At 38.2% G+C, this 27,443-nt stretch overlaps 1 protein-coding gene across 10 annotated transcripts; it reads right to left on the reverse strand.

Annotated features, from left to right (window-relative positions):
* Nucleotides 1-89: 89 nt before the first annotated feature.
* LOC113017258 (NLR family CARD domain-containing protein 3-like) lies at nt 90-27,443 on the reverse strand. 10 transcript variants are annotated; one of them, XM_080298632.1, is made up of 13 exons: nt 27,049-27,443; nt 21,755-21,822; nt 16,663-16,730; nt 12,982-13,048; nt 12,519-12,590; nt 12,238-12,327; nt 11,431-11,514; nt 7,649-7,857; nt 5,417-7,205; nt 5,091-5,264; nt 4,712-4,885; nt 4,023-4,069; nt 90-3,752 (listed from the first exon to the last, which is right to left on the reverse strand). In XM_080298632.1, exons 4-13 carry the CDS (start codon nt 13,041-13,043, stop codon nt 3,220-3,222), a joined length of 3,234 nt encoding a protein of 1,077 aa, XP_080154758.1. In that variant the 5' UTR covers nt 13,044-13,048; nt 16,663-16,730; nt 21,755-21,822; nt 27,049-27,443; the 3' UTR covers nt 90-3,219. The 10 variants fall into 10 exon arrangements, with proteins under 10 accessions (XP_080154758.1, XP_026016206.2, XP_080154756.1 ...); XM_026160421.2 differs by having other exon boundaries at nt 12,982-13,051; XM_080298630.1 differs by having other exon boundaries at nt 20,301-21,822.

The following is a 27,443-nucleotide window of genomic DNA, read 5'->3' on the forward strand; positions in this document are numbered from 1 at the left end:
GTTTTTTCATATAATTAAAGCTGACACAGAAAGTAATGAATGCAGCTTTTTAGTGAATACAGGATAAACTCACTTCTTATCAAGACACGTTTTAGGAATCTAATGATTTATTTTTAACTGCTACAAGAAATGCACACAGTAAAAAAAAATACAGCAGGTAATGTGGAAAAATATTTATCTTACATACTTTTAATAATAACAAAGAAAGAGACACTTTCATTTCATATCATGTGGCTTTTCTCTCCTAAACCGATCTCAGCTGAATCTACACAGAGCAGCAGAAGCTCACAGCAAGCAGATCATAAAACATACAAATATAATTGATGTGGGTGGGGGAAAGGATAGTGTGTTCACATTTGGAGAAGTCCTCATTAACTTTATGAAATTTTACCTTTCACTGCTTTGTCAATAATCTCTTTTTATAATAATTTATTTTTTCTGCAGGCCTGAGTGGTCGGAGTAATCCATTGCAACAGAATGCTGCCAAAGTATTCCTTCCTCATAAAGAGTACGTCACCTCGCTGCTTGTTCCACTTTTACTTCAGGCTGAGAGAGTAGCTTGAACTATCAAATCCGCACTCACATGCTGCTTTTAAAAGTGCTGAAACCTGGATCTTATTTGCTGTTAATATATCACATCTCATTACGAAAGGATTTATTTTTGACCACAAGATGCGAATTTCAAACACTTCTGAAGTAGATAAAAAGTGCTTAGGAGACATTTCTTGTTTTTGCTGACGTGCATATAGATGTTATACCGTTAAACATAGTTAATGGTGTAACACACGCAGTGGAAAACAGTGCATCTCTAAACAAAAAATGCAACAACAAACTTTAAAGTGAACTTCTAAAATAGTTACAAACACAGAAATCACACAAAATACTGTTGGTGGACAAAGCAAAGGATGAATTCATGAATAATCATTTCAGCAGCATGGGTCATTGGATAAGAACACCTTGGTATTTAATGGTTAAATTTTTTATTTTAGGAGAAGCTTTTTGGAGAGATATTTATAATCAACCACAGAAAACACCTCCTGGATTTATTTTGCTGCTGCCATTTTTATAACTTTTGGTCTGAGCCTTATATTTCAAGTTTGTTGACTTGGTTTTACTTCCAAATGTTGTTTACTTTTGTTTAATTGGATAATAATAGACAATAATTACTCAGTCAGCATCAACTTCTAATAGCTTTTGTTAATGTGCTAAGCTAAATCTATTCAGTCATATAATGTGTCTATTTTTACAGGGCTGTTCTAAGAAACTCTTCCCATTAGACCCCCCCCCCCCCCTTTTTTTCCCCAGTTCAACAAGGTGTTGTTTTTACTTTACTATCATTTTTATCAGTGTAAAGTCTTAACACACATTTTCTGGTGTTGTGTGTTCCCAACAAAAACTGCTGACCAGTTTCTTTAACACCCCCCCCCAACAAAACCATATAAAAGTCTTAGCTTACAATTCCCATTAAAGGTGTACACATTAAAATAGCCAAAATAAATGTTATTGTTAACAATAATGAAGTAAAAGACAGAATAAGTGGGAAGTAAACTGCCTGCTGTCTCTGTCTGTCTGTCTCCCCTCCATATACGCAGTTTCACTTTTCTGTCGTCATCACCGCACATTTGGTTTACGCCTAGATATCCTTGATTTGATCCCGACAACAGACAAAAATCTGCCAACACAAACCTCTTCTTACAGCTCAACTTTATCAACCTAAAGAGGTACTTACATGGTAGTTTACATCTATATATAATTAAAAAAAACCTCAAACTTCAAAGACAGGACTAACGTCCATGTCAACATTGTCTCATAATACAGGAAACCAGAAGATTTATAAATACCTTTTACAATAAAACTGGATGACAAAGGTGCAGAGCTGAGAGTTGAACTACAAAAACTACAAAAACACAGATGTGTTGGTAAAATCCAAGCAAACACACATGTATAATGTCACTGCAGTGCATACCTCAAACACCATGACAGGTTTGTTTGTGGTATTATGCATATTATGTGTTATTGAAGTACAAGGATTAGCAAAGCAAAGCACTGCATTTCAGTAAAAGGAGCTGAGCTCCAACACCAAAATCCTAAACCTGCTTGTTGGCAGGTTTTCTCTCCCCATTCCTCACGTTGCGCCCAAACCAACTGACTGAAACTCTCATTCATTCCTTCATTTTGATAAGTTTACATTTTTACAAACACTGATATCACTGCACATTACTTTTCCTCTGTATGCCTAACATCACTTACTTAAAACATATTTACAATGATGGAAACAGCGGTTACATCGCCGATTTATTATCAGCTCAGAATAAAAGTCTCTAGTCTTCATCTTTCTAATTCTGTGACTCTGTGAACAACAATGCAGTCAGACTATCAGTTTCCTTCCAATAATTTTTCATTCACAATGGCCTAATTTTTCCAGCATGAACTGAGATCTATATTTAAAATGCTGCATCCTTGCACAGCTTTCCTGAAATATTAAAAGTGTAAACTCAGAAATATTAAATATTAAGCATTTATATTCAGTAATGGCAGAAATAATGAAAGTGAGATTATTACATTCCATTACTACATACATGTTTTTTTTACTGAATAATTATTACTTGTTGCCATGGTGAGTTGTAGCATGAGAAGGCTTTCTTTCTTTACATACTTAAAACAGACTGAACATACTCAGAGTTGATTGAACTTGGATCGGTTGTTGTGGAAAAGGGAACTCAGAGTTTATTTTTAAACTCAGAGTTTGTTGGTTCCTGGGAAAAGGTACAGACCAGATACATCAGCATATAAATACAAAAGCAAACAGTGATCCTGCTAATGTGTAGGTTTCACCTAGAAATTAAGTATCAAATAATTAATTAGCTTAATTATGTGGGTGTGTGGGGAAAATGGACTTTAGTTTTAAAAAGAAAGTTTTGGGCTTCTGTTTCTGAAAGTGGTTATTTAAATACAAAATCGTTTTGGTGGTTTAAATTCGGCTTTAGGCTCCATGTTCTGGTTCAGCAGGCCTACATTAAGCTGGTGTGGTCCTCTTTATTTGCCTCTAGATTTCAGGTCTTTCTCTATCTACTTTTCTCCTGTTGAAAAGAAATGATTACTGGGAGCAATGTTTAGACCGGACTCACTAACTAAGGTTTAGTCATAGATAGTAATTGCTCCTATTTCTGTGAAAATCTACTCGTTTGGCTGTTAACCTGCCTGCAGTGAGAGATGTTTCTATGTTAGCTGACAAAACAATACAGATGAATGTGCGTGGAGAGCAACAGCAGGGTAGAGAACATCAGTGAAGGTTGTTTTGAAGGTGTGAAGGCGGATGATACTGTCAGAGGAAACTCTGTAAAAGGACAAACTTTTGGCCTCCGAATCCAGATACACCCCGACACGACTGGAGCGCAAGGCCTGAGGAGTTACATGGACCTTCTCTTTGTTGTGCTGAACAAAAAAACCCTCATCAGCAGAAATCAGACACCACGACTTGTCATTGTGTCCCAGCTTGCAATCATCAACGTCCCCTTTCCTGCCAATGTTTCTGTATGTTAACCCAACACAGAAGGGCTCTGACACCTCCAACTCAAAGTAACAGCGTCCTTTTAGTCCCTGTTTACACAGAACCTGCTGACAGCAATCAAACCTCTCTGTATGATCAGGATATGGCTGCTCCTCCTCCACCCAGGTCACCTTTCTGTTCCCTTCAGAGAGCAGCAGGTTCTTGTGAGCTGTGTTGGAGTCCAAAGTGAGCGCACAGGCATCTGGAGGTAAGAAAACACTTATAGAATCAGTAAATACAGTTTATGTCCACTGTTGGCAGCACTAAGTACATGGCTCCAGGGAAATAAGTCAGAGACTGAGGGAGCTGTTCTCTAGAAGCACAAAAACAAAAATCTGTATGTGACAGTTAACCTGTAGAATCTGTTCAACAAATAAATACCTTGTGTAACACTGTCAATGACTCCTAAAGAACAAACCGTAAGATTTAGACATTACAACATTCAGCACTTCAGATTTACACAGATACTCACATTTCTTGAACCCTGGTTTGTTCCGGTGACTTCCACCATGTTCTAAACTGTGGAGAAAAATTATAGTAGTCAAGTATTAATATATCTATTGCCATATTAGTAATATGTGCATCTATTGTTTTATTGTTTTCAGCCCCCAACATACAGCACTGATATCTTGCACATGATCAAAATTTACTAACAGAAAAGTTGAAAAACAAAACAATTTTCAAAGCCGGAAACACCAGCAAAGAAAGCTCAAGGATGTGATGTTGGACTGAATTTACTTAGGTGAAAAAATTAAAAACCAAACACCAAAGCTGTAAACACTTCAGATAAAGCAAAGTTTTATTGTGTAATCTTAATCTACACAATCATTTTCCATAATCTACAATTATGGAAAATGACCTATAAGTAGCTGCTAAGGTAGAGAAAACATCTACTGATATTTGATGGTTTGTTAGAGCCCCGATTATTATGAGTCTTGTTTGTCAACAATCACAAGGAGAAACATTACCTTATTTTATTTTGATTATTCTTTTTTTTATCATTAAAATGATCATTTTAGGGAACAGACTAATAGAGTAGTTTGTATTAGACCACATCTTTTAAAAATCAGCAGAAATGGCTTCCTGGGACATTTATATGCTAACTTTGAACTTTGGGACCATCTCCATTACAGTGAATGGTACATAGGTACAGTTAATTACTTGAGCTGGCTGAGCTGGTATTGTTTATCATCCTTCAGCTCAGAGAGCTTCTTTGATCCAGTTTCTCCTGGATCGTTGTAGCTCAGGTCCAACTCTTTCAGGTGTGAATGGTTTGACTTTAGAGCCGAGACCAGAGACTCGCAGCCTTTTTCTGTCACCAGACAACCGGATAACCTGAGAAAACACAATATTTGATACATCAGAAAGTATTTTAAATAAATAAAATAATGGCAACAAAAATGAGGTTCTACGTTATAACAGATCTTGTTCTGTTTAAATGTCCAAAGAACAGGCTCTACCAATTATGTTAAATTGCAGCAGGTTTGGTGGGTTGTTAATCCATAGTGGTGTTGAATATAAGCATTAAACGTAAATGTACCTTAAAGTTTCCAGTCTGCAGCACTGACTCGACAGTCCTTTACACAGCAGCTCTACTCCTGAATCTTTCAGGTCATTGTTGCTCAGGTCCAGATGTCGTAGAGGTGAGAAGGGGAAGGTGAGACCAAAGGCCAGATGCTCAACCCACTCTTCAGTCACTTTACAGTCTGCTAGTCTAAACAGGGTGATAGGTTTTTGAAGAAACAAAAAATATTTAAAGCTACACATAAAAATGCATAATGAAGACATCATTTCTATTAGGGACAGGGAGGATCTGTTCCCTCTACTTTCTATTAACATTCAAGCCAACAATCTTTCTTAACTTACAAGGCTTTTCCGCTGCTCCTCACTGCTGGTATCAGCCTCCGTCTGCCCTCCTCTGATGTGTTGTAACTCTTCAAGTCCAAGACTTCCAGATCATTCTTCGATACCTGCAGCATGTAGGCCAGTGCAGAGCAGTGCAGGGGAGTCAACTCTGTTTTTGAACGATCTGACAGTGCGAGATATTCCTGAATCTCATCTTTGACTTTGTGATCTCTCATCTCGACCATAGTCTGGAAAAGGTTGATGCAGCTGTCTGGAGAGAGGTTCTTCCTTCGCACAGACTTGAGGTAAGTCAAGATTTTCTTGTCAGTATCTTGACTTTGATCTGGTGAAGGCAGCAGACCATGAAGGACTCTGCGATTTGGTTCAACCAGGAGGCCAAGAAGGAATCTCAGGAAGAAGTCCAGGTGGCCATTTTTCTTCTCCAGCACTTTGTCAACCATCATCTTTAAAAGATCAAGTAACGTATGTTCTTGGCTCTTTAGATCGAGGAAGCTGCTGAGCTCTGTGGTATCATTATTTATGAAACAGTCATAGACGTGGAGAGCTGCAAAGAACTCCTGTACAGTCAGATGTACAAAGAAGAAGACCTTTTTCTGGGAAATGATTTCTTCTTCATGAAGTACTGTGGTGCAAAATCCAGAGTACATGGAGGCTTCTTTAATGTCAATGCCAAAGTCTTCCAGGTCTTCCTCATAGAAGATGAGGTTGTTCTTCAGCAGCTGCTCAAATGCAAGCTTGCCGAGTTTCAGAAGAAATTTCCTCTGTGTTTTCAGAAGCTTTTCTTTGTTTGTCTCAACATTCTTGTCATATTTTCTGTTTCTACGCTTTGTTTGTGCAAACAGGAAGTGTGACATCATCTCTGTAAGAGTTTGAGGAATTGCAGTTTCAACATCTCCTCCAAAGACTTCCTGGAATACCACTGCAGAAATCCAGCAGAAGATCGGGATCTGACACATGATGTCGAGACTCTGTGAAGACTGAATATGTTTAATGATCCTGTCAGCAAGACCAGGATCATGACTAAATCTCCTCCTGAAGTATTCTGCTTTTTGAAGGTCATTGAAACCTCTTATCTCTGTCACCATGTCAACATGTTCTGCAGGGATCTGATTGGCTGCTGCTGGACGGGAAGTAATCCAGAGGTTTGCATCAGGAAGAAGGTTACCCTGGATGATGTTTGCTAGGAGATTACTCACAGGCGCTGCTTCCTTGACAGATGTTATTGTCTTAATGCCTTCAAAGTCCAGCTGAAACCTGCTTTCATCCAGACCGTCCAGGATCAGAACAATCTTGGTTTTGGCATAGTCCACTGAATCTTTGAGATCAGACAGTGTGGGATGAAATAAAGTCAGGAGCTCATGTAGGCTTTTCTCACCTGTAGTCAAATTCAGCTCTCTGAAAGCAAGACTGAAAACAAAGTCTACATCCTGGTTTGCCTTCTCTTCGGCCCAGTCAAGAATGAATTTCTGCACAAAAAATGATTTTCCAATTCCTGCAACGCCCTTCGTCACAACTGTTCTGTGAGGTTTGTCTTGATCAGGCAACGGTTTCAACACATCATTTAGGTTGATTACTTTTTGTTTTGAACTCTGTCTTATCAGTTTACGTTTGCGCAGCCTGACTTCATGCTCTTCACGTAACCTTTCACTCTCTCCAGTGGTTATGTGAAGCTCTGTGTAGATGTTGTTCAGTGAATTCGGCTTGTCACCATTACCTTCATAGACTGAGGAATATTTCTCTTTCATTGCTTCTTTTAATTTCTTCTTTGCCTCCAAAAGACCAATTTTACCTGTAATGCAGTGAAATGCATCAAAGATGCTCAGGTGGTTAATACCAGATCGCTTTAATTTGGTCAAAGAAAAATGCAGGATAAGAAATTCCTGACCTGATTTGGGGGTTCAAATCTTCTTAAAATTTTGAAAAAATTGGTTCTAAATTACATTAAATGGATGAAAATCGTATAAAGCTGCTTTATAAATACAGTCCAGTTACCAAAAACCTGATACTCTTGGATTTAATGTGTGTTTTTAAACTTAATTTAAAATGTAACATTTCTTAAAAGATCAAATGTATTTTTCTTTGGTTCTTTGATTTATTTATTGCCATGCAATCTTTCTTTAACCAAGTAATTAAAGACTAAAAGATGATTCCCAGCAGTGATTATGCAAAACTCTGTTAACACATTTTTTTGCAGTAACAGAGATAGTAGTGACATAAAGGATGTCAACTTACCAATATGTGTCTCTGTGTCTTTCTCTTGTTTTAATGTTTTCTTGGATTTCTTCCCACACTGAGGACAAGGACAGTCTGCTGGTGACACAGACTCATCCAGGTCTGAGCTGAGACACAGTTTGCAGCACCAGTGTTCACAGCTGAGCTGAACTGGATTTTTCATAACATCTTTGCAAACTGGACAGGTGGATGGCTTCTCAGTTACTGGTCTGTAGGAGGGTTTACAAATTAGACCTTATTTTAATTAGCTAATGGATAAATGGTACTGTTAGTTGAATAAACTGGTATGAAAATGGATAAATGTTTGCTCTTAACTGTTTTACAATAAAATTTGAGAGGACAAACTTATGTAACAGACTAAATTTGGCAAATTTCGCAGAAATCACACAAATGACTTTCTTAAAAGACCCATGTAATTGGTTTTTTTTTTTGTTTTTATTTGAAAGTTCAGTCTCTGCCCTACAAAGGATTATTTGGGCCACATAAAAAAAGTTGATCATTTTGAGACTGAAGTCGAAATGTAGAGGTTACAGTTATTGTTTCAAGACAAACTGCCACAGCTGCTATAACCTCTGCATGTTTAGATGAATTAGAGAAGCAAACTGATCGGCCGTCTTGTGACACAACATAAACCCTGTTTATTGGACGACGCTTTAACCATTGATACTTTTGCATCTGTCCATTACCAATCATTTCATTTTATACAAATTCCCTCTAAGACGCAGCTTTCTCTAACATCTATTCATTGCCCATATATTTATCCCCACACTGTGTTCATGTGCTAAAAGACCATTTTCTTCCTTGTTGCTAAAACTGACTCTGAAGTACGATTTCACTAACTCAGAGGTAGAGCTGGGCGATATAAGATTTTTTCATATCACGATATGTTTTTTTCATTTCAGGCGATAACGATATCTATCACGATATAAGCCAAATAACTATATTTGTAAGATTTAAATGTGCCGTTGCTCACAAGTAAAATGTGAAATAATCAGCAGCTTGTTTTTATTTAAATATGTATTTCCCATAATAAGTTCAACAGGGTAGATGTACTTAAGGAACATGAGACTTTTTCAGATAAATAAAGGCAAATATTGCAAACTACACAAAAGGCAGCCGCTAAAGCGTTTAAGTTTCAAAATAGAACAAATGAAACAGACTAAATTGTCAATTCCACTTAGAAACAAAATATTAATTCTAAAAATAAATCTTAGTTTGTTTTACAGAAGAACAGACAAAACTGACTAACTTTTGTCAATATCAAATAAACTGAGAACTAAAAGGAAATTCTCAATCTCTCCTTGTTGTATAGCTGAGCTTTTCAAACAGTTTTAACAGTTACTTTAGTCTGACAAAAGCCGAATGACGAATTAGCGCTTCCAGTCAGAGACTGAGGCTACGTCCACACGTACACGGGTATTTTTGAAAACGGAGATTTTCCGTTTTCCTTTTAAAAAATAATCCCGTCCACACATAAAGGCAGAAATGAAGGAAAACGCTGCTATGAACATGCCAAAGCAGCAGGTGGAGCTAGATTCCTAACCGTGCAGAAATGTTGGCCAATCAGAAGTCTAGAAGCCTCGGTGGGAAAAAGTAAACAAAGCTGGGGCATAGAAGCAGAACCCAGTCGTATGTGTGGAGGGACAGTAACTGTGTGTATATGTAAGCATTTAAACACTGCAGAGAGTACAATTAACAGTAACAGTATTGTAGAAATTCATTTCACCGAAACAATAACGCTGCGCACAGTGTGCACATGAATTCAAACCAAACTGGATCGCTGATCTTCTAACTTATAAACCTAACTAATCACACTGCTCCTCCTGGACCTGGCGTTAGTTAATTGTTAAGAGCTCCCTTTCTAGTGGCTGTTCTTTAAGCTTGAGTTTCAATAGTGTGATAGAGGCACTTTGTAACTGAAGTCTAAACACCGGTGCCTCTTTGTAAAAGCAGGATTCACAAACCCATTATTATTGTAATCCGCACCCTGGACTCATGTTCTACTTGTCGTTCCCCAGACAGCATTCAAACCATAGCAGAGCAAAATTCAGAATTATTGCATTTCCTCTGCCTTAATGGGCTGCATCCCAATCTGCTTCAGTCATTATTAACTTTGTGGAAAGTACAGTTTTCCAATATGCCGATTCTGGGGCCTCAAAGTCAAGGTTTTGTCCTCTCTCCTCGCCTTGGTTTTCCAGAAGTGCTAAAAACATGATTACAAGTAAATTATGAATTCCTTTCCTCAGTTGCTTTGTATCCAAGCTTAAGCGTGCCCAATAACTAATCCTCCAGGGAGAGAACCCACTAATAAGCAGGACTGCCAGTACATCTGTCAGATGCCATAGCACCAGTCTCCTGCAAGCAGAGATGGGCAGTAACGCGTTACTTGTAACACGTTACTGTAATCTGATTACTTTTTTCAAGTAACGAGTAAAGTAAGGGATTACTATTGCAAAAACGGTAATTAGATTACCGTTACTTTCCCGTAGGAACGCTGCGTTACTGCGTTACTAAAATCGTGATTTTTTGCGAGAATGTCTCATGACAGTGACGTAAGCGAGTGCGACGTTGGTGACAACAGCTGTGTGCAGATCAACAATGGATCACATATCGATTGTGGGAGAGAGTATGAGCGTGCAGCGTTTAAAGCGTGGAAGTACTGACCTTACTTTGAGTTTGATTCCATAAAAAGTGACAAAAACATTAGCGTCCGTTGTGCGTGGGAAGAAAACTTCTTTTTACAGCAAAAAAACCCTAAACTTCCAAGCAAGCACCGAGTGCGCAACGACGTAATGGGAAACTCACAGAGACACTCGCGGATTCTTCAACTGACCGCGGCACACCTGCACCAGGGTAAACCTCCACCTACCTCAGTCCTGCTTTACAGGAGAAAATAGAGCAACAGGACCGCTGAGTCTTTGACTTTATTTATTTTCTGCTGTGTTTTACTTGCATCTATTTGAAAGAGTGAGTGTAAACACAAAAAATATTTAATTTTATGTGCTGGAATGTGTAGAAAATAGGTTTAAATGTTAAACTAATTTAGTCAAGTCAGAGAATGTTGCATATAATTAAATTTTTGCTTGATGCATAAAGTTAAAAGATTAAAACTGATAAAACAAGTTAAAAAAAGAGACTTTTCCATTTGATTACATTTTGTATGATGGATTATGTAGAAAAAGTAGAATTGGGCTGAGAGATCTATCGCTTTATCACCTCTTCAGGTTGTAAATCGTGGTTTTAAAAAGTAACTAAGTAACTAAGTAATTAATTACTTTTGAAAATAAGTAATCAGTAAAGTAACAGGATTACTTTTTTGGGGAAGTAATCAGTAATTAGTTACTGATTACTTTTTTCAAGTAACTTGACCAACACTGCCTGCAAGGCACTGCACTGCTGTTTAAATTAGTTCATGTGATCGGTCAATGAACACCCTCATCCCTCATATAGACAAATACATTAACACTATGGAAGTCCATATCAAGCACTAAGTATAGCACTGAATATAACATTGTCAACCTGCTTAAGAATATTTGTAATGCAAGATATTTCACTCCCTCAGTAAATCAGAATTACCTTTGTGTCTCTGTCTTAAAAACAAAGGGCTCAAACCTGGATCTGTTGCTCCTCAGCGACATGGACCCAGGCCCAGAAAAGAATTCATTTGAAACATTTTTCATCACAAATCTTCACAAATGCATTTGTCAGTCTGGGTTATTTCAAGGCTGAGAGTAGATAGTTAGGAGTGAGTGTTAGGTACTTTTAAAATAAATGAGAATTACCTTTGTGTCTTAAAACCGAGTGGCTCAAACTTGGATCTGTCGCTCTTCAATGACATGGACTCAGACGAAGCCGTCGACTGTGAACTAGACAGAAAATAATTCATATGAAACATTTTTGATAGTGATATCATTTCACTGAATGTGTCTCATTGTGTTTTACTGTCTGACAGTTCAATCAAATTATGACAACAAACCCCAAACACACTTTTCATGGCTCATTCTTGTAGATATAAACATGTTCACAAATACATCACTCTTAGCAATTTCAACCCCCTGTACTAAAATGAAACAACGACCTCCACAACAACAACAACCTCTCCATTATGAAGATCGGCTTAAATCAATACACCACATGATGGGCTGAGAGTAGATAGGTAGTTGTTAAAAGATTTTATTATGTTTATGTATAGAAGTTTTGAGTTTTTATTTGAGGTTCTCTAGATGTGTTTGCTCTTTGTACTAGAGAAGTTACACTGTGCAAGCTCAGCACGAAGTCTCTATCGTTGTATGTTATCTCTTCCACTCATGATCACATTTTAAAAGTAATCTTCCCAACACTGCTGACTTGTGATAAATACATATCAACAGTTATATGTTATCTCTTCCTGCATGTGACTGTGACGCAAACATGCTTGAGTATAAATAAAGGGTGGCAACTGCTGCGGGGTGTGAGTCTTCGTTTGAGCTCTCACCCGTGTGCACGTTGAACCTGCAAACCTGTCTGAGTGTCATTTATTCTGACCTGAGTTGCATTACAGGAAAACTCCTGACAGTAGTGGTGGCTTTTTTAATATAAATGAGAATTACCTTTGTGTCTTAAAACCAAGTGGCTCAAACTTGGATCTGTCGCTCTTTAAAGAAATATCGCTCGGAGCTGCAGGTCCCCTGAACTGTGAACTAAACAGAGAACAGTCTGTTTACTGACTGACATCAATTTATTAAATTTATACTGTTTGTCAGATATCAATTCACCAAAACTTTCAATATAATGAAGCATTGTAATTTTAATTTGAAGCATGTCCACAACTCCACATTCTTTTCAGAAGGTACAGTGACAAGACATTTGTTAGGGTTCATAGATTTACAACCTTTCAAAGCCGAGGGGCTCAAACTTGGATCTGTCGCTCTTACTCATGCTGGGAGTGGTACTCATCTGTGAACTAGAAGGAGATACGGTTTTAGGTCTCAAACATGCCACCCCCCCCAAGATGATCACTTTGATAAATGCCTTAATTCATAAATGTATGTTAGAGATAGATTTTTTTGTGCTGGAGATGCTGGATGAGTTTCAGTAGGATTATCTATATTATAAGCTCTCTTTTTCAGCTGTAATAACACCAGCGAACAGCACAGATTGATTAATTCTCAGCACACAATGTGCAACACCAATCTTACAATCTTACACCATAAAGTGAAGAATGGTTAATCAGAATTTGAAGAATCAGTACTTTTTTCAGACTGTTTCTCTATATGAAGATGCATTTGCTGAATACTGACAGTCTAATTACAAAAGGTCAAAATGGTGAGATCATCCATTAAGCTGTTTATTACCTGGTTGGAGTCTCACTGGACGACTCAACAGACACAGATCGCTTCCTTTTCTTCTCAGTCATTGTTGCTGCTGGGTTGGACAAACATGGCATTCATTGGAAATAGGTATGTAACACCTGTGCAGTTCTGTTCTTACCTGAGGTTTCGGCCACAGTCTTGTGGCCGAAATTTAGTGGTTTGCATTCTCGTGAATTCACAAGTAAATAATCAACTTGTAAAGCCCTTAAATCCAGAATCGTAAGTAATACTTTTGTTTATACTTTATCAGAATCTGTTCTCAAATGTTTTTGTACAATCTAGGGGAAAAAAGAATAAAAAAAACCCCCAAAAGTGAATCTACTGTTAATTGTGCAATAACAAATCACAAGCCAGAACAAACTGAGTAACAGCCAGGGTCTGATCCAGAAAGCATGTTTATCTAACAACTCTGACTTCGTTGATCAGATCTAGATCGAATCTGGTGGTTTCTTTTGCCCCGACACAATCTGTATTCATTATTTACAATGGCTCATGTTTCCCGAATTATACTGAAATATCTCAAATCTAGCCAAGTAACATGTAGACAGCCATATTAAAGCATTCACTTTCTCTAAAATGTTTGCCTTACTGATAAAACTTTACATTAAAGACTTGGTGCCTGCATGTGTTCTTTTAGTTTAATGTCTAACAGCTAATATTACTAAACTCTGACTGTTAACAGTGCCTCTGTTATCTGAGATCAGATCAAATTACAAACACTCACACTGGAGAACATTAAAGAAGTTCTTTTCTTTAAACCTCACAGGGGACTTTTTATCTACTAATGGCAGAAATAATGAAATCAGTAGATTTCTGCTGAACATTAATGAAACTGTCATGAACTGCAGCAAAAACAGCTCTTATTTAACAGAAAACTGACATGAACGTGGATCTGTCAGTGAACTGTGTTTCTCCATATTTTTATTTTTGGTTTCTGTTTCCTACATTTGTTTCTGTCAGGTTAGAGCCAAAAAATAACATTCAAAAATCAAATATGAAATTTGGATTCCAGCATTAAATAAACAAAATTCAATGTAACAGACAGCATAAAAACAAGTTACATGTTTTATTTAAAATTTTATTCATTCTATGGTAATAAAAAAGTAAACTTGAGTGATTAAAAAGACTCTTTTCTTCACTCTCGGCTTTTAAGATAAATATCATGGTCCTCACTGACACCTGTTTATATTCCCCAGTCCTATGTTCTTCATTTAAACACCTGGGCCCTATTTCAGGAAGCCAGTTTAGAAAACTCAGAGTGAAAAACGATACTCAGGGTTGAGTAACCCCGAACTGTCCAACTCGGAATATTCGGTTTCAGAAAGGCTGATAACAAGTAGTTCAATCAACGCGGAGTTGCTTTAACCCCAAATTAAGCGCGCGCACGAGGATACATAAAGCCCTGATTAGTGGAGCACAGATTAAGCGAGTCACCATGGAGACGGAGGGAAAGAAGGCGCGGTCAATGTATTTCACAGCGCTTGAGGCCGAAATTCTGATGGCAGCATATGCTGATAACATGCAAATTTCGCGGAAAAAAAGTAACACAGCGACAGCTGCAAAAGAAAGGGAGCATGCATGGCAAAACATAGCCGACAGAGTCAATGCGTGAGTGTTAATATAAACATTGATCTAGGGATTTCCACCCATTTAACACGTTATTTTATCATATGTTATTTTATTTTTTATTTCATACATTTGATTTTGTGATGTGATTTGAGCGCAGGTGCAACCCAACAGGCCCCAAACGTTCCTGGCAGCAAGTAAAAATGAAATATAAAAATATAGTCCAAACAGGTAAGGTGTAATTGTATTATGAGCCATAGTGCTTGGTCTGTTTGTCCGATGTAAATCAATTGCAGTTAGAGGCTACATTAATTTTCTTTCTGTAAGCACTTATTGAAATTATCTGAGCACATTACAAGTACATATTTGCTTACTCTGTATGCTCAAATGTGACCCATTATGGCCACTAGAAAAAAAAAGCGGAGGCCCGAAAAACAGGTGGGGGTCCACCACCACCACCACTCACAGAGGCTGAGCAGTTGGCTTCCACATTTGTGATAATGTTGGCAGCATCACATATGATCTTCACAGTGCAGAGAACACAATTAGCATCCATTACTAATAATGAAATAATTTGTTAGTTTGAAATGCTACAGGGAACTATGTACCTGTACATTAATGCTGTGGAAAGACTTCCTGTTCACATAGTCTCCTTCATTTACTGAAGGAGCAATGATTGGAATGTGAGTGCCATCTGTACAGCCAATCACGCCTGGGAACCGTGAAAATAAATGTAAAATTTAAGTAGTAGTTCAAGTATCACCACATCATGAATTAAGTTTTGTTCATCCTGCTACCTACAACTTTGTGGCATCCCTCTTTGATAAATCTTGTGGGTCTATGACCGGGGAACACCACAGACGAGTACAGGAGACGTTTCAGTGCAACTGTAACATTCCTGACTGCCCGACAGACGGTAGCCTTGGAAACGTGCTCAGCGTCACCAATATTATACAGAAAGCTCCCGTTTGCAAAAAACCGAAGTGCAATACAAATAATATGTACAGAACTGAGAGGATGTCCGCGATGTGTCACATGCGTAATATATGGCCTGAGGATGTTATTCAAATAAATTATAGATTGTGCTGAGAAACGGTAACGTTCGCACAGAAAATCATCAGGAAATGATAAAATGTCCAAACGCGCTCTGATCACTCTCTCCCGGCGGAGAGCTCTGCGGAGAATTTGGGCTTCAACATCTACTGGCTCTTCAAGGAAGGGGCACGCCATGTCTGACACTTCCTACAGTCAGGTTTCTGACAAAGAGGCGGAGAAAGTCAGGGTTAGTTGAAGTAAACCTGCTAGGGGGCAGGTTAGCTTCACGGAGTGTGTCGTCATAGTAACTCACTCAGAATTAATCTGAACTCGCTTTGTGAAACCGAAAACCCAGAGTTTTCGTTAACTCAGCGTATACTTACTCAGAGTTTGCACTAAACCGGCTTCCTGAAATAGGGCCCTGGTATCAGAGCTCCACTGATAATGGCTTTCTCGTCTGTAATCACACATGTCATTAACTCAGAGTTAATTGAACTCACTCTAATCTGCCTTTTAGGAACATAAATATAAACAAGTCATCGAACAGGAAACTCGAAGTTATCAACCTCAGATTTTGTGTTTTGTTGAACTTGCTTCCTAGAATAGGGCCCAGTAGGATAAAGGCAATAAAATGCAGTCAGAAGGAGGAAAAGACAGGGAATCACTGAAGACAACAGGAAAATATAAACAGAAAAACTCAAGATTACAAATGAAACAAAAACATCATAAATACTGTGCAAAACCTGGAACCATGACACAGTTGTATGCTTCCTGTTACAACTGTTTCTCTGCTGGAGCATGACTCGATGATTGCGTTTACTCGTTTATATATGTTAATGCTAATTAATTCGCACATCCTAACTCATTATAGCTGTAAAAGTTCTAAAACAGATGAAAAATCTTGGTGCGAATGTTCACAATGTCATGGCCCAACTGCAGGGAACCCTTATGAGGAGAAAAAAGTTCATAAAACTTAGGAGAAAAAAAATGCTATTTTTCTTTCTGGTGTTGCTCTTTCCTGAACGACTGATTTAAAGTGACTTAATTCAGTGTTTTACTTACCAGAGTTTGCCGGGTAGAAATAGGCAGATTAATCATCTAGGTACTGATGCAGTGTATTAGCTGGTTTCCTAGAAGAAAAAGAAGATCTGTATGATGATCTACAAAGAAAACTGAATATATGTCATATCAAATCGGAAACATATGTTCTGATAGCTGAAACATTTGCACCTCTGCCTCACTTTATTCCTTATGAGGCTAACATTAAGTAACGTGGTTGATTCTACAGGGTATCGAAAGGAACCTGCTTATTAAACGTGGCTTATCTCATTATTGCAGCTGTCTGATTTTATCAAAGGCAAACATACCCAGGAAAGCACCAAAAAAAACAGAACTACAAGTCTAAATGCTGCACCATAAAAATAATGTACACAGAAAATATTAAATGCTCTGTCTGTAAGAATCGGATATGATGAAAACAGCTTAAAACAGAATTCTGTTGTTGTTTCTAAAGTTGTTTAATGTTACATAAAGTTTCCTGACCACGTTAGATCTGAAGTCTCCAGTTTAATCTCTGCCTGTCTGACCATCTTCGTCAGCCACTACATACTCTGCAACTTGGATTTGTCCTCCTCTCTTTTCCTCTTTAAGTCTCAGAACTTATGAATTTTGATAAAATGAGTTCAGAGTTTTGCAAAACACCTTCCTGTAACTGTTTCACAATAAAACCTTCATAGTTACTTAAGCATTAAAAAAAATTGCATCTCTTCATAGGACTGAAATGGGGATATTTTGCTTTTTTGGTGAATGTGTAAACCGCTTTAGCTGAAGTAACTACAGTAAGTCACTGATTCTGAAAATTACTGCATTCTAACTGTGTTTTATACAGTATGAAACTGTAAATTCTACAGCGGTTTTCGATACAAACACTATTATCTAATTAATGCCTGTGCCTGTCTTCTCAATATATGAAATAGAAATAACAAATACAGAATTAGCATTATGATACTGTTAATCTGAATTACAGTAACTTATATTGGCAAATTAAGTGTAAAAGGGAAAAAAAAACTAATCCTAGTAAAGTTCACATTTCCTTTTTATGCAGCATTCCAAACAATGAAAAGAATGAAAAGTTCTTTTAATTTGATTAACTAATATGTAGATATGAAGAAAAAAAATTTTGACTACAGAGGACAGCAGTTTTAATCCGAAATGTTTCAACTTGTGAAACAGCTCCAGCTTATATAACACTGTGACAGCCTTTATTTCCCCTCTTGTAATGAATAAACACATTTGTGCTAAAAGGGCACGGTGCCAACAGTCCTACTACAGTGCTCTACTTTAACTGGTCTTCATGTCAGTTGTTAAAATTTATTTACATTGTCCAGTCTCCATGTTCCCAAAGTTGCATCTGCAAATGTATTATTTCTAGTGCTCCATCTCTAGTTCATGCAAATTCATATGTGTCAGTATCATCTTCAGGTAACAATGCAAATGATGCTGATTAAGAATATTTTGAATACATTTAAAATAAGAACAGCTCTCTGACTGTAGCTCTGTTTTTGTGATACAACTCATTTTCTTCACCACACTACAGATCATCAGTTTACTTTTACTGCATACATCCGCATAAAACTGTAACTTATCTGATTTAAATCTGATAGATGCTATTTTGAAAAGAGGGAGAAAGATTTCACAATGTATCACTGAGGATGGAAACACGGTGCAGAAAATTCTCAGCCAGATCTGCTCCTTTGTGCAAGGAGCAACAGGATGAGCACTGACAGAGCTACAAAATGACCTCCAGCGGGTCACTGGTGTGAATGTCTCCAGAGGTGTGGACTCGAGTCACATGACTTGGACTCGAGTCAGACTCGAGTCATTAATTTTATGACTTTAGACTTGACTTGAAAAAATGTTCTAAGACTTGTGACTTGACTTGGACTTTTACACTATTAACTTGGGACTTGAATTGGACTTGAACCGATTTACTTGAAAAGACTTGATATTTTACCCCAAATATAAAATTTAACATGCATATTATATAGAGATTGAAAATGTGACGTCATTCACGGGTAGAACCGCAAAGGATTCTGGGAACTCGTGGCAAGCGGTACTAGCGCACGCAGGGTTTCAATTAAAATCAGTTATACAGCGATAAAAAGAAACACAAAAATGGCAAGAAGCTGTTGTATTATTAACTGCAATAGCCGGTCGCATGACAGCCACGGGAAGCCGACGGGTAAAGAGATCGGTTGTTATCGGATTACGTCGTTGAAGAGAAATTGTTCAGCCATGTTTCCGAAGTAACAAAGACGCGACGGATGGCCTGGATTGCAGCCATTCAAAGATCAAATATAACGTCCCAGAACACTCCAGCTCACAGGTTAGTCTGCTCCAAGCATTTACACGAAGGTCAGTGTTTTTTAGTAGTTAATGCATCATTTTCATAACATAATTGGTGATATAGGTTACAAGCAAGTCTGGTGCTGAACAGAAATTGTCGCGCTATGCTCCTGTGTTTATTGTGCATAAATAGTGAATTGTCCTGACACCATATTGTGTTTCGCTTCTGTTATTATGGTACATTGACAAAAACATATACTTTTATTCACAGGATAAAACAGGTTTTTTGTATCACTAATTGCCCAGTACGATTACAGCATACAATATTATTGTCACTGCTACATTTCTGTGATGCTACCAGAAATTATTTCCACTACTAATTAATTACCATTGAGCTCAAAGGTCCTATTAATAAACGGTTAACGAACGTGTATTTATGAAGACGATTTGTGAGACTGGTAAACTTATGATACGTACGATGGTCTTTCGTTCTACACGGTGCATTTCAAGGGTCTGTACCCATCCATCGGCAAACTGTACCTGGGCTTGTTGCAGTGACCGGAAGTTACTAAACTTCATGAGTGTATGCATTTTCTGACAAAGAGGCGGAGAAAGTCAGGGTTAGTTGACGTAAACCTGCTAGGGGGCAGGTTAGCTTCACGGAGTGTGTCGTCATAGTAACTCACTCAGAATTAATCTGAACTCGCTTTGTGAAACCGAAAACCCAGAGTTTTCGTTAACTCAGCGTATACTTACTCAGAGTTTGCACTAAACCGGCTTCCTGAAATAGGGCCCTGGTATCAGAGCTCCACTGATAATGGCTTTCTCGTCTGTAATCACACATGTCATTAACTCAGAGTTAATTGAACTCACTCTAATCTGCCTTTTAGGAACATAAATATAAACAAGTCATCGAACAGGAAACTCGAAGTTATCAACCTCAGATTTTGTGTTTTGTTGAACTTGCTTCCTAGAATAGGGCCCAGTAGGATAAAGGCAATAAAATGCAGTCAGAAGGAGGAAAAGACAGGGAATCACTGAAGACAACAGGAAAATATAAACAGAAAAACTCAAGATTACAAATGAAACAAAAACATCATAAATACTGTGCAAAACCTGGAACCATGACACAGTTGTATGCTTCCTGTTACAACTGTTTCTCTGCTGGAGCATGACTCGATGATTGCGTTTACTCGTTTATATTAGAGATGGACCGATCCGATATTACGTATCGGTATCGGTCCGATACTGACCTAAATTACTGGATCGGATATCGGAGAAAAATAAAAAATGTAATCCGATCCATTAAATATCACGAAAGCACCTCACAAAACTTGCAACACCCCGTAACTCACCTCAGAACGTTAGCAGTCGGAGCAGTATGCATCACGTGATAGAGCGGCTGTGGCATGCGGGACCTGTCGGTGGTCTGGATAGCATTTGGAGCTTCGCTAGCAACCTGGCATTTCATCTCCGACAAAGTTATCCCCGAGAGAAGTAAAGCAAGTGTGTAAGTCCATCTCTGAATGTTTGTAAAGCATTCCCACGTTAAGCTTAAGAGCAACTGCCTCTCGCTCTCCGGCTGCTACTTCAATCGTGAAACTGCTTAAATGATCAGCTGATCGGCTTTTCTGTAGCGAGTCCGTCTTTCTTGTTTGTTTTTGGCCCACTTTGCACCAGAAAGAGGAAACCAGCGGCTGAACAACACCAGCATGTTTAAGTTTGATAAGCTGTTGTTAGAATTTATTTAATATTACTTTCTACACCAGGATCGTTTTCTACGTAGCTGACGCTGGTAACTGTGCAGGGGCGGATCTAGCAAAGTTTAGCCAGGGGGGCCGATAGGGCATTAACTGGGAAAAGGGGGCACAAAGACATACTTTTCTTTCTTATTCTCATTTAAAATGTCTAGCTTTTAATAAATAATTATCTGACACCCAAAGTTTTAATTTGATGTAAAACGAATAGAAGTCAATTACTGTATATAGTGACTATTAAGTCTAATATATATACCCTAGTAAGCTATAGTACTTTTTCCTTTGGGAAGGTACCATCTGTGCAGTCTGCAATTTTGTTGAAGAAAGATGTTGAATCTATTTAATATTTCTGTGCATTTTTTTTCACACTGCATCAAATTAAGGTTGATTACGTCGATTAAGCATCATGAGGTGGCGCGTGAGGGGTGGTTCCCTATTTTTTATTTATTTATTTTTGTTGTTGCTGGGAGTTGGAACCCTATTAGTTAGGTTGCTTAATATTTACGCTAAGTACTCTTTAAAATACCAGAATAGGGAGAATGGTGTAGGTCTAAGTTTATTAGATTGATCAGTATTGCTGAACTATGAAATATTTTTTTTGTATACAGGTATAACAGAATAGCTTTAGTGTAGTTGTTGTTTTAAACTTGAGTATGAACTTGCAGACTTGCAAAATGCAGCAAGATATTTTAAAAAACAGTTTTGTTGATTAAAAAACACTATATCGGATTCATATCGGTATCGGCAGATATCCAAATTTATGATATCGGTATCGGTATCGGACATAAAAAAGTGGTATCGTGCCATCTCTAGTTTATATATGTTAATGCTAATTAATTCGCACATCCTAACTCATTATAGCTGTAAAAGTTCTAAAACAGATGAAAAATCTTGGTGCGAATGTTCACAATGTCATGGCCCAACTGCAGGGAACCCTTATGAGGAGAAAAAAGTTCATAAAACTTAGGAGAAAAAAAATGCTATTTTTCTTTCTGGTGTTGCTCTTTCCTGAACGACTGATTTAAAGTGACTTAATTCAGTGTTTTACTTACCAGAGTTTGCCGGGTAGAAATAGGCAGATTAATCATCTAGGTACTGATGCAGTGTATTAGCTGGTTTCCTAGAAGAAAAAGAAGATCTGTATGATGATCTACAAAGAAAACTGAATATATGTCATATCAAATCGGAAACATATGTTCTGATAGCTGAAACATTTGCACCTCTGCCTCACTTTATTCCTTATGAGGCTAACATTAAGTAACGTGGTTGATTCTACAGGGTATCGAAAGGAACCTGCTTATTAAACGTGGCTTATCTCATTATTGCAGCTGTCTGATTTTATCAAAGGCAAACATACCCAGGAAAGCACCAAAAAAAACAGAACTACAAGTCTAAATGCTGCACCATAAAAATAATGTACACAGAAAATATTAAATGCTCTGTCTGTAAGAATCGGATATGATGAAAACAGCTTAAAACAGAATTCTGTTGTTGTTTCTAAAGTTGTTTAATGTTACATAAAGTTTCCTGACCACGTTAGATCTGAAGTCTCCAGTTTAATCTCTGCCTGTCTGACCATCTTCGTCAGCCACTACATACTCTGCAACTTGGATTTGTCCTCCTCTCTTTTCCTCTTTAAGTCTCAGAACTTATGAATTTTGATAAAATGAGTTCAGAGTTTTGCAAAACACCTTCCTGTAACTGTTTCACAATAAAACCTTCATAGTTACTTAAGCATTAAAAAAAATTGCATCTCTTCATAGGACTGAAATGGGGATATTTTGCTTTTTTGGTGAATGTGTAAACCGCTTTAGCTGAAGTAACTACAGTAAGTCACTGATTCTGAAAATTACTGCATTCTAACTGTGTTTTATACAGTATGAAACTGTAAATTCTACAGCGGTTTTCGATACAAACACTATTATCTAATTAATGCCTGTGCCTGTCTTCTCAATATATGAAATAGAAATAACAAATACAGAATTAGCATTATGATACTGTTAATCTGAATTACAGTAACTTATATTGGCAAATTAAGTGTAAAAGGGAAAAAAAAACTAATCCTAGTAAAGTTCACATTTCCTTTTTATGCAGCATTCCAAACAATGAAAAGAATGAAAAGTTCTTTTAATTTGATTAACTAATATGTAGATATGAAGAAAAAAAATTTTGACTACAGAGGACAGCAGTTTTAATCCGAAATGTTTCAACTTGTGAAACAGCTCCAGCTTATATAACACTGTGACAGCCTTTATTTCCCCTCTTGTAATGAATAAACACATTTGTGCTAAAAGGGCACGGTGCCAACAGTCCTACTACAGTGCTCTACTTTAACTGGTCTTCATGTCAGTTGTTAAAATTTATTTACATTGTCCAGTCTCCATGTTCCCAAAGTTGCATCTGCAAATGTATTATTTCTAGTGCTCCATCTCTAGTTCATGCAAATTCATATGTGTCAGTATCATCTTCAGGTAACAATGCAAATGATGCTGATTAAGAATATTTTGAATACATTTAAAATAAGAACAGCTCTCTGACTGTAGCTCTGTTTTTGTGATACAACTCATTTTCTTCACCACACTACAGATCATCAGTTTACTTTTACTGCATACATCCGCATAAAACTGTAACTTATCTGATTTAAATCTGATAGATGCTATTTTGAAAAGAGGGAGAAAGATTTCACAATGTATCACTGAGGATGGAAACACGGTGCAGAAAATTCTCAGCCAGATCTGCTCCTTTGTGCAAGGAGCAACAGGATGAGCACTGACAGAGCTACAAAATGACCTCCAGCGGGTCACTGGTGTGAATGTCTCCAGAGGTGTGGACTCGAGTCACATGACTTGGACTCGAGTCAGACTCGAGTCATTAATTTTATGACTTTAGACTTGACTTGAAAAAATGTTCTAAGACTTGTGACTTGACTTGGACTTTTACACTATTAACTTGGGACTTGAATTGGACTTGAACCGATTTACTTGAAAAGACTTGATATTTTACCCCAAATATAAAATTTAACATGCATATTATATAGAGATTGAAAATGTGACGTCATTCAGGGGTAGAACCGCAAAGGATTCTGGGAACTCGTGGCAAGCGGTACTAGCGCACGCAGGGTTTCAATTAAAATCAGTTATACAGCGATAAAAAGAAACACAAAAATGGCAAGAAGCTGTTGTATTATTAACTGCAATAGCCGGTCGCATGACAGCCACGGGAAGCCGACGGGTAAAGAGATCGGTTGTTATCGGATTACGTCGTTGAAGAGAAATTGTTCAGCCATGTTTCCGAAGTAACAAAGACGCGACGGGTGGCCTGGATTGCAGCCATTCAAAGACCAAATATAACGTCCCAGAACACTCCAGCTCACAGGTTAGTCTGCTCCAAGCATTTACACGAAGGTCAGTGTTTTTTAGTAGTTAATGCATCATTTTCATAACATAATTGGTGATATAGGTTACAAGCAAGTCTGGTGCTGAACAGAAATTGTCGCGCTATGCTCCTGTGTTTATTGTGCATAAATAGTGAATTGTCCTGACACCATATTGTGTTTCGCTTCTGTTATTATGGTACATTGACAAAAACATATACTTTTTTTCACAGGATAAAACAGGTTTTTTGTATCACTAATTGCCCAGTACGATTACAGCATACAATATTATTGTCACTGCTACATTTCTGTGATGCTACCAGAAATTATTTCCACTACTAATTAATTACCATTGAGCTCAAAGGTCCTATTAATAAACGGTTAACGAACGTGTATTTATGAAGACGATTTGTGAGACTGGTAAACTTATGATAGGTACGATGGTCTTTCGTTCTACACGGTGCATTTCAAGGTCCTGCACCCATCCGTCGGTAAACTGTACCTGGGCTTGTTGCAGTGACCAGAAGTTACTAAACTTCATGAGTGTATGCACTCACTCCAAGAACCGTATGATTATAAATATGCATATAAATATGCTACGATGAGATAGCTGACTTCATCTAACTAGCAAATGTTGTCCAGGCTACGTTGGTGATACAGTTTTTTTTAATATGTATGATATTTTTGTCATGCGATTTTAAAGCCGGTCCTACAACCGCATCCAAGAATAACATGCAGCTTATCTCAGAACTGTCGGTGAAAATTATTCTTGGAACTAGGTTTAATTGAGCTGCATTTTAAAGAGGTGCAATTTCACAATTTGTGTATATTTTCTAAGTTCACTATTTTGTCATGTGTTGAGAAAAACACAGATTTTAAAATTACATGGTCTAATATTTACATTTAGCATAACTGCAACATTATTTTTTCATTTTTTTTTTTTTAAAGACTCGAAAGGACTTGAAATTCAAAGTTTCAGACTTGTGACTTGACTCGGACTTTTACACCAGTGACTTGAGACTCGACTCTGACTTGCCTGACATTACTTGAGACTTGAGGATAAAGACTTGAGACTTACTTGAGACTTGCAAAACAATGACTTGGTCCCACCTCTGAATGTCTCTGACCAAACGTTCTCTAGTGGGCCCTTCAGGCTAGGCAACGACACACTGACTGCCATTATGTATCCGGGTAAAATCCCCGGACCCACTGTCAGACTCTGGTGCAGTGGGTCCTGGGTTCCTCCTGGTGGCCTCATGTGGTGAGGGTATGTAGGCAGTACCTGGAGGATAAATTAATAGATACCACTCATGGCCTCCCACTCTCACCTGACCTAACACCTCTGAGACTTTTTGATTCTGTCCATCAAACGCAAGGTTGTACCTTAGACTGTCCAGCAGCTGAGTAATGCTTTGGTCCAGATCTAGGAGGAGATCCTCTAGGACACCACCCACAAGCACGTGGGGGCCACAGAAACTACTGAGTAGCATTCTGAGCTGCTGCAAATAAAATTGAGCACAATGCACAAGTCCACTGCAACCTTTTTTCAGTTTGATTTTCAGGGTGTCTGTAAATCGACTGGTTCGTATATACCGCTCATCCACCGATTCATGGAAACACTTTGCTTGCACAAGTACTTTCTATCTAACATTTAAACACATTTATACTCTGATAGATGCACTGGAGAGCTATTTGGACTAGAGAAGCCAGGGATCAAACCACCAACCTTACTTCCTGATCGTTTTACTTTCAATCAATGTGGCATCCTTTCATTTCTAACACATTACCTGGTACGTTCCAGTTCAGATATCCAGCATGACTAATTTGAAGGCAACTTTACCAACGAGGAAATTCAATTGAGTGTCATGCAGTAGCATGAGGGAGAGGTCAGAAACCCCAAATTTCCCTAACCTCAGGTATTTTAGAGAAACCTGCCTCTTGAAATAAGGCTCTGGCCTACACTGAGAAGCCAACATATTAAATGTACCGTGAGAAAAAAATATAAGAAATAGATAAACAAAATACAATAAGAAAAACAACACTGGTTCAACCATGTTAAAATAAGCTGGGAGCAGGCATGCAGACGATGCCTTGATCGTGTAAATTGAGTACATAAACAGGGAAGTGGGAGGGCTCCCCGTATCTCTGCAGCAAATGCATGTGCGACACTGACATGGGTTTTTCCACACATCAGTCTCACGCTCAGTGTTGCCAACTCCACAGAAAGGAAAATCGCTATTGGCTGTCCTAAAAGTCGCTAAATGACCTCATCGCCTAATTTGCATAATTGGTCTTGCTAATGTAATTGTAACCTACGTTGTTGGAGAGTAAAAAATGCAATTTTTTTTTAATGTAACAAGTCCAACCCTGCTCCTTTATCCGGGCTTGGACCTTGCAAAAGTGACCCGAAATTGGCACTCTGGTGGAGTTACTTTGTGTGTGTGTGTTTTTATAAGTAGTTTTAAACCTTGTGATCCACAAAACAGCATAACAGTAAAAGAAGAACTGACTGCGTTACAGTCAGTGCGGGAGCAGCGGCTTCGCCCATGCGCGACTCATTTGCAGTTTGGACGCACAGGTGTGAAGGTCTCATGATAGCAGCTGGGGGAGGACTATCCTCCACCTGTGAGCGCTTTGGCACGGGTGAGGTGCACCGTGCTAAAGCACCGCTGCTTATTGAGAGTGAAAGCGATACACGCTTTCACGTCAAAAAGTCGTCATAAATAAGTCTCCAATAACACCAGAAAAAGTCGCCACATTTGTCGCTAGTCTCTTTTTAGAAAAAAAAAGTCGCTAAGGGGGTCTGAAAACTCGCTAAATATAGCGACAAAGTCGCGAAGTTGGCAACACTGCTCACGTTTACCGCTGAAGACAGCAGGCCTTTTCACGCCTCGACTCTGTGCTGGTGACGCACTTTATAAAGCGCTCGCGACAGCAGGAAGCAAATAACGGAGGGATTTCCCGCGATCTTACCTCTTTGTTTACTATTTTTAATCCAAAACGTGCTCGTCTGCCTCTCTCTGCTCATCAGATAAGAAACGAAGGAGAATTCCGTGACGTGGGGCACAGTTCGCCTCGACTGCGTGTGACTGTTTGCAGCGGAGAGCAAAAAGCCGTTCCGTTTATATACAGAGCTTTTGATAAAGAGAAGACAAAATCCCCCGAGGGAAACGAATAAAAAGCTCCAGTGTTGCTGGCTCGAGATGTCATCCTATGTTTACAAACGCCGCTCTGACGTATTGGCAAAACGCTAGTGATGTGACGTTCCGTAGTGATGGCCCGCTTGAAGCTGAAGCTCCGGTGCATGTGTCACAAAAATCAACACACTGCTTCAGAAGCACTGTATCGAAGCGTGATTCGTTTGGCCA

This window comes from Astatotilapia calliptera, chromosome 3 (assembly GCF_964374335.1).
Source record: "Astatotilapia calliptera chromosome 3, fAstCal68.1, whole genome shotgun sequence".
Classification (NCBI taxonomy): Eukaryota; Metazoa; Chordata; class Actinopteri; order Cichliformes; family Cichlidae; genus Astatotilapia; species Astatotilapia calliptera.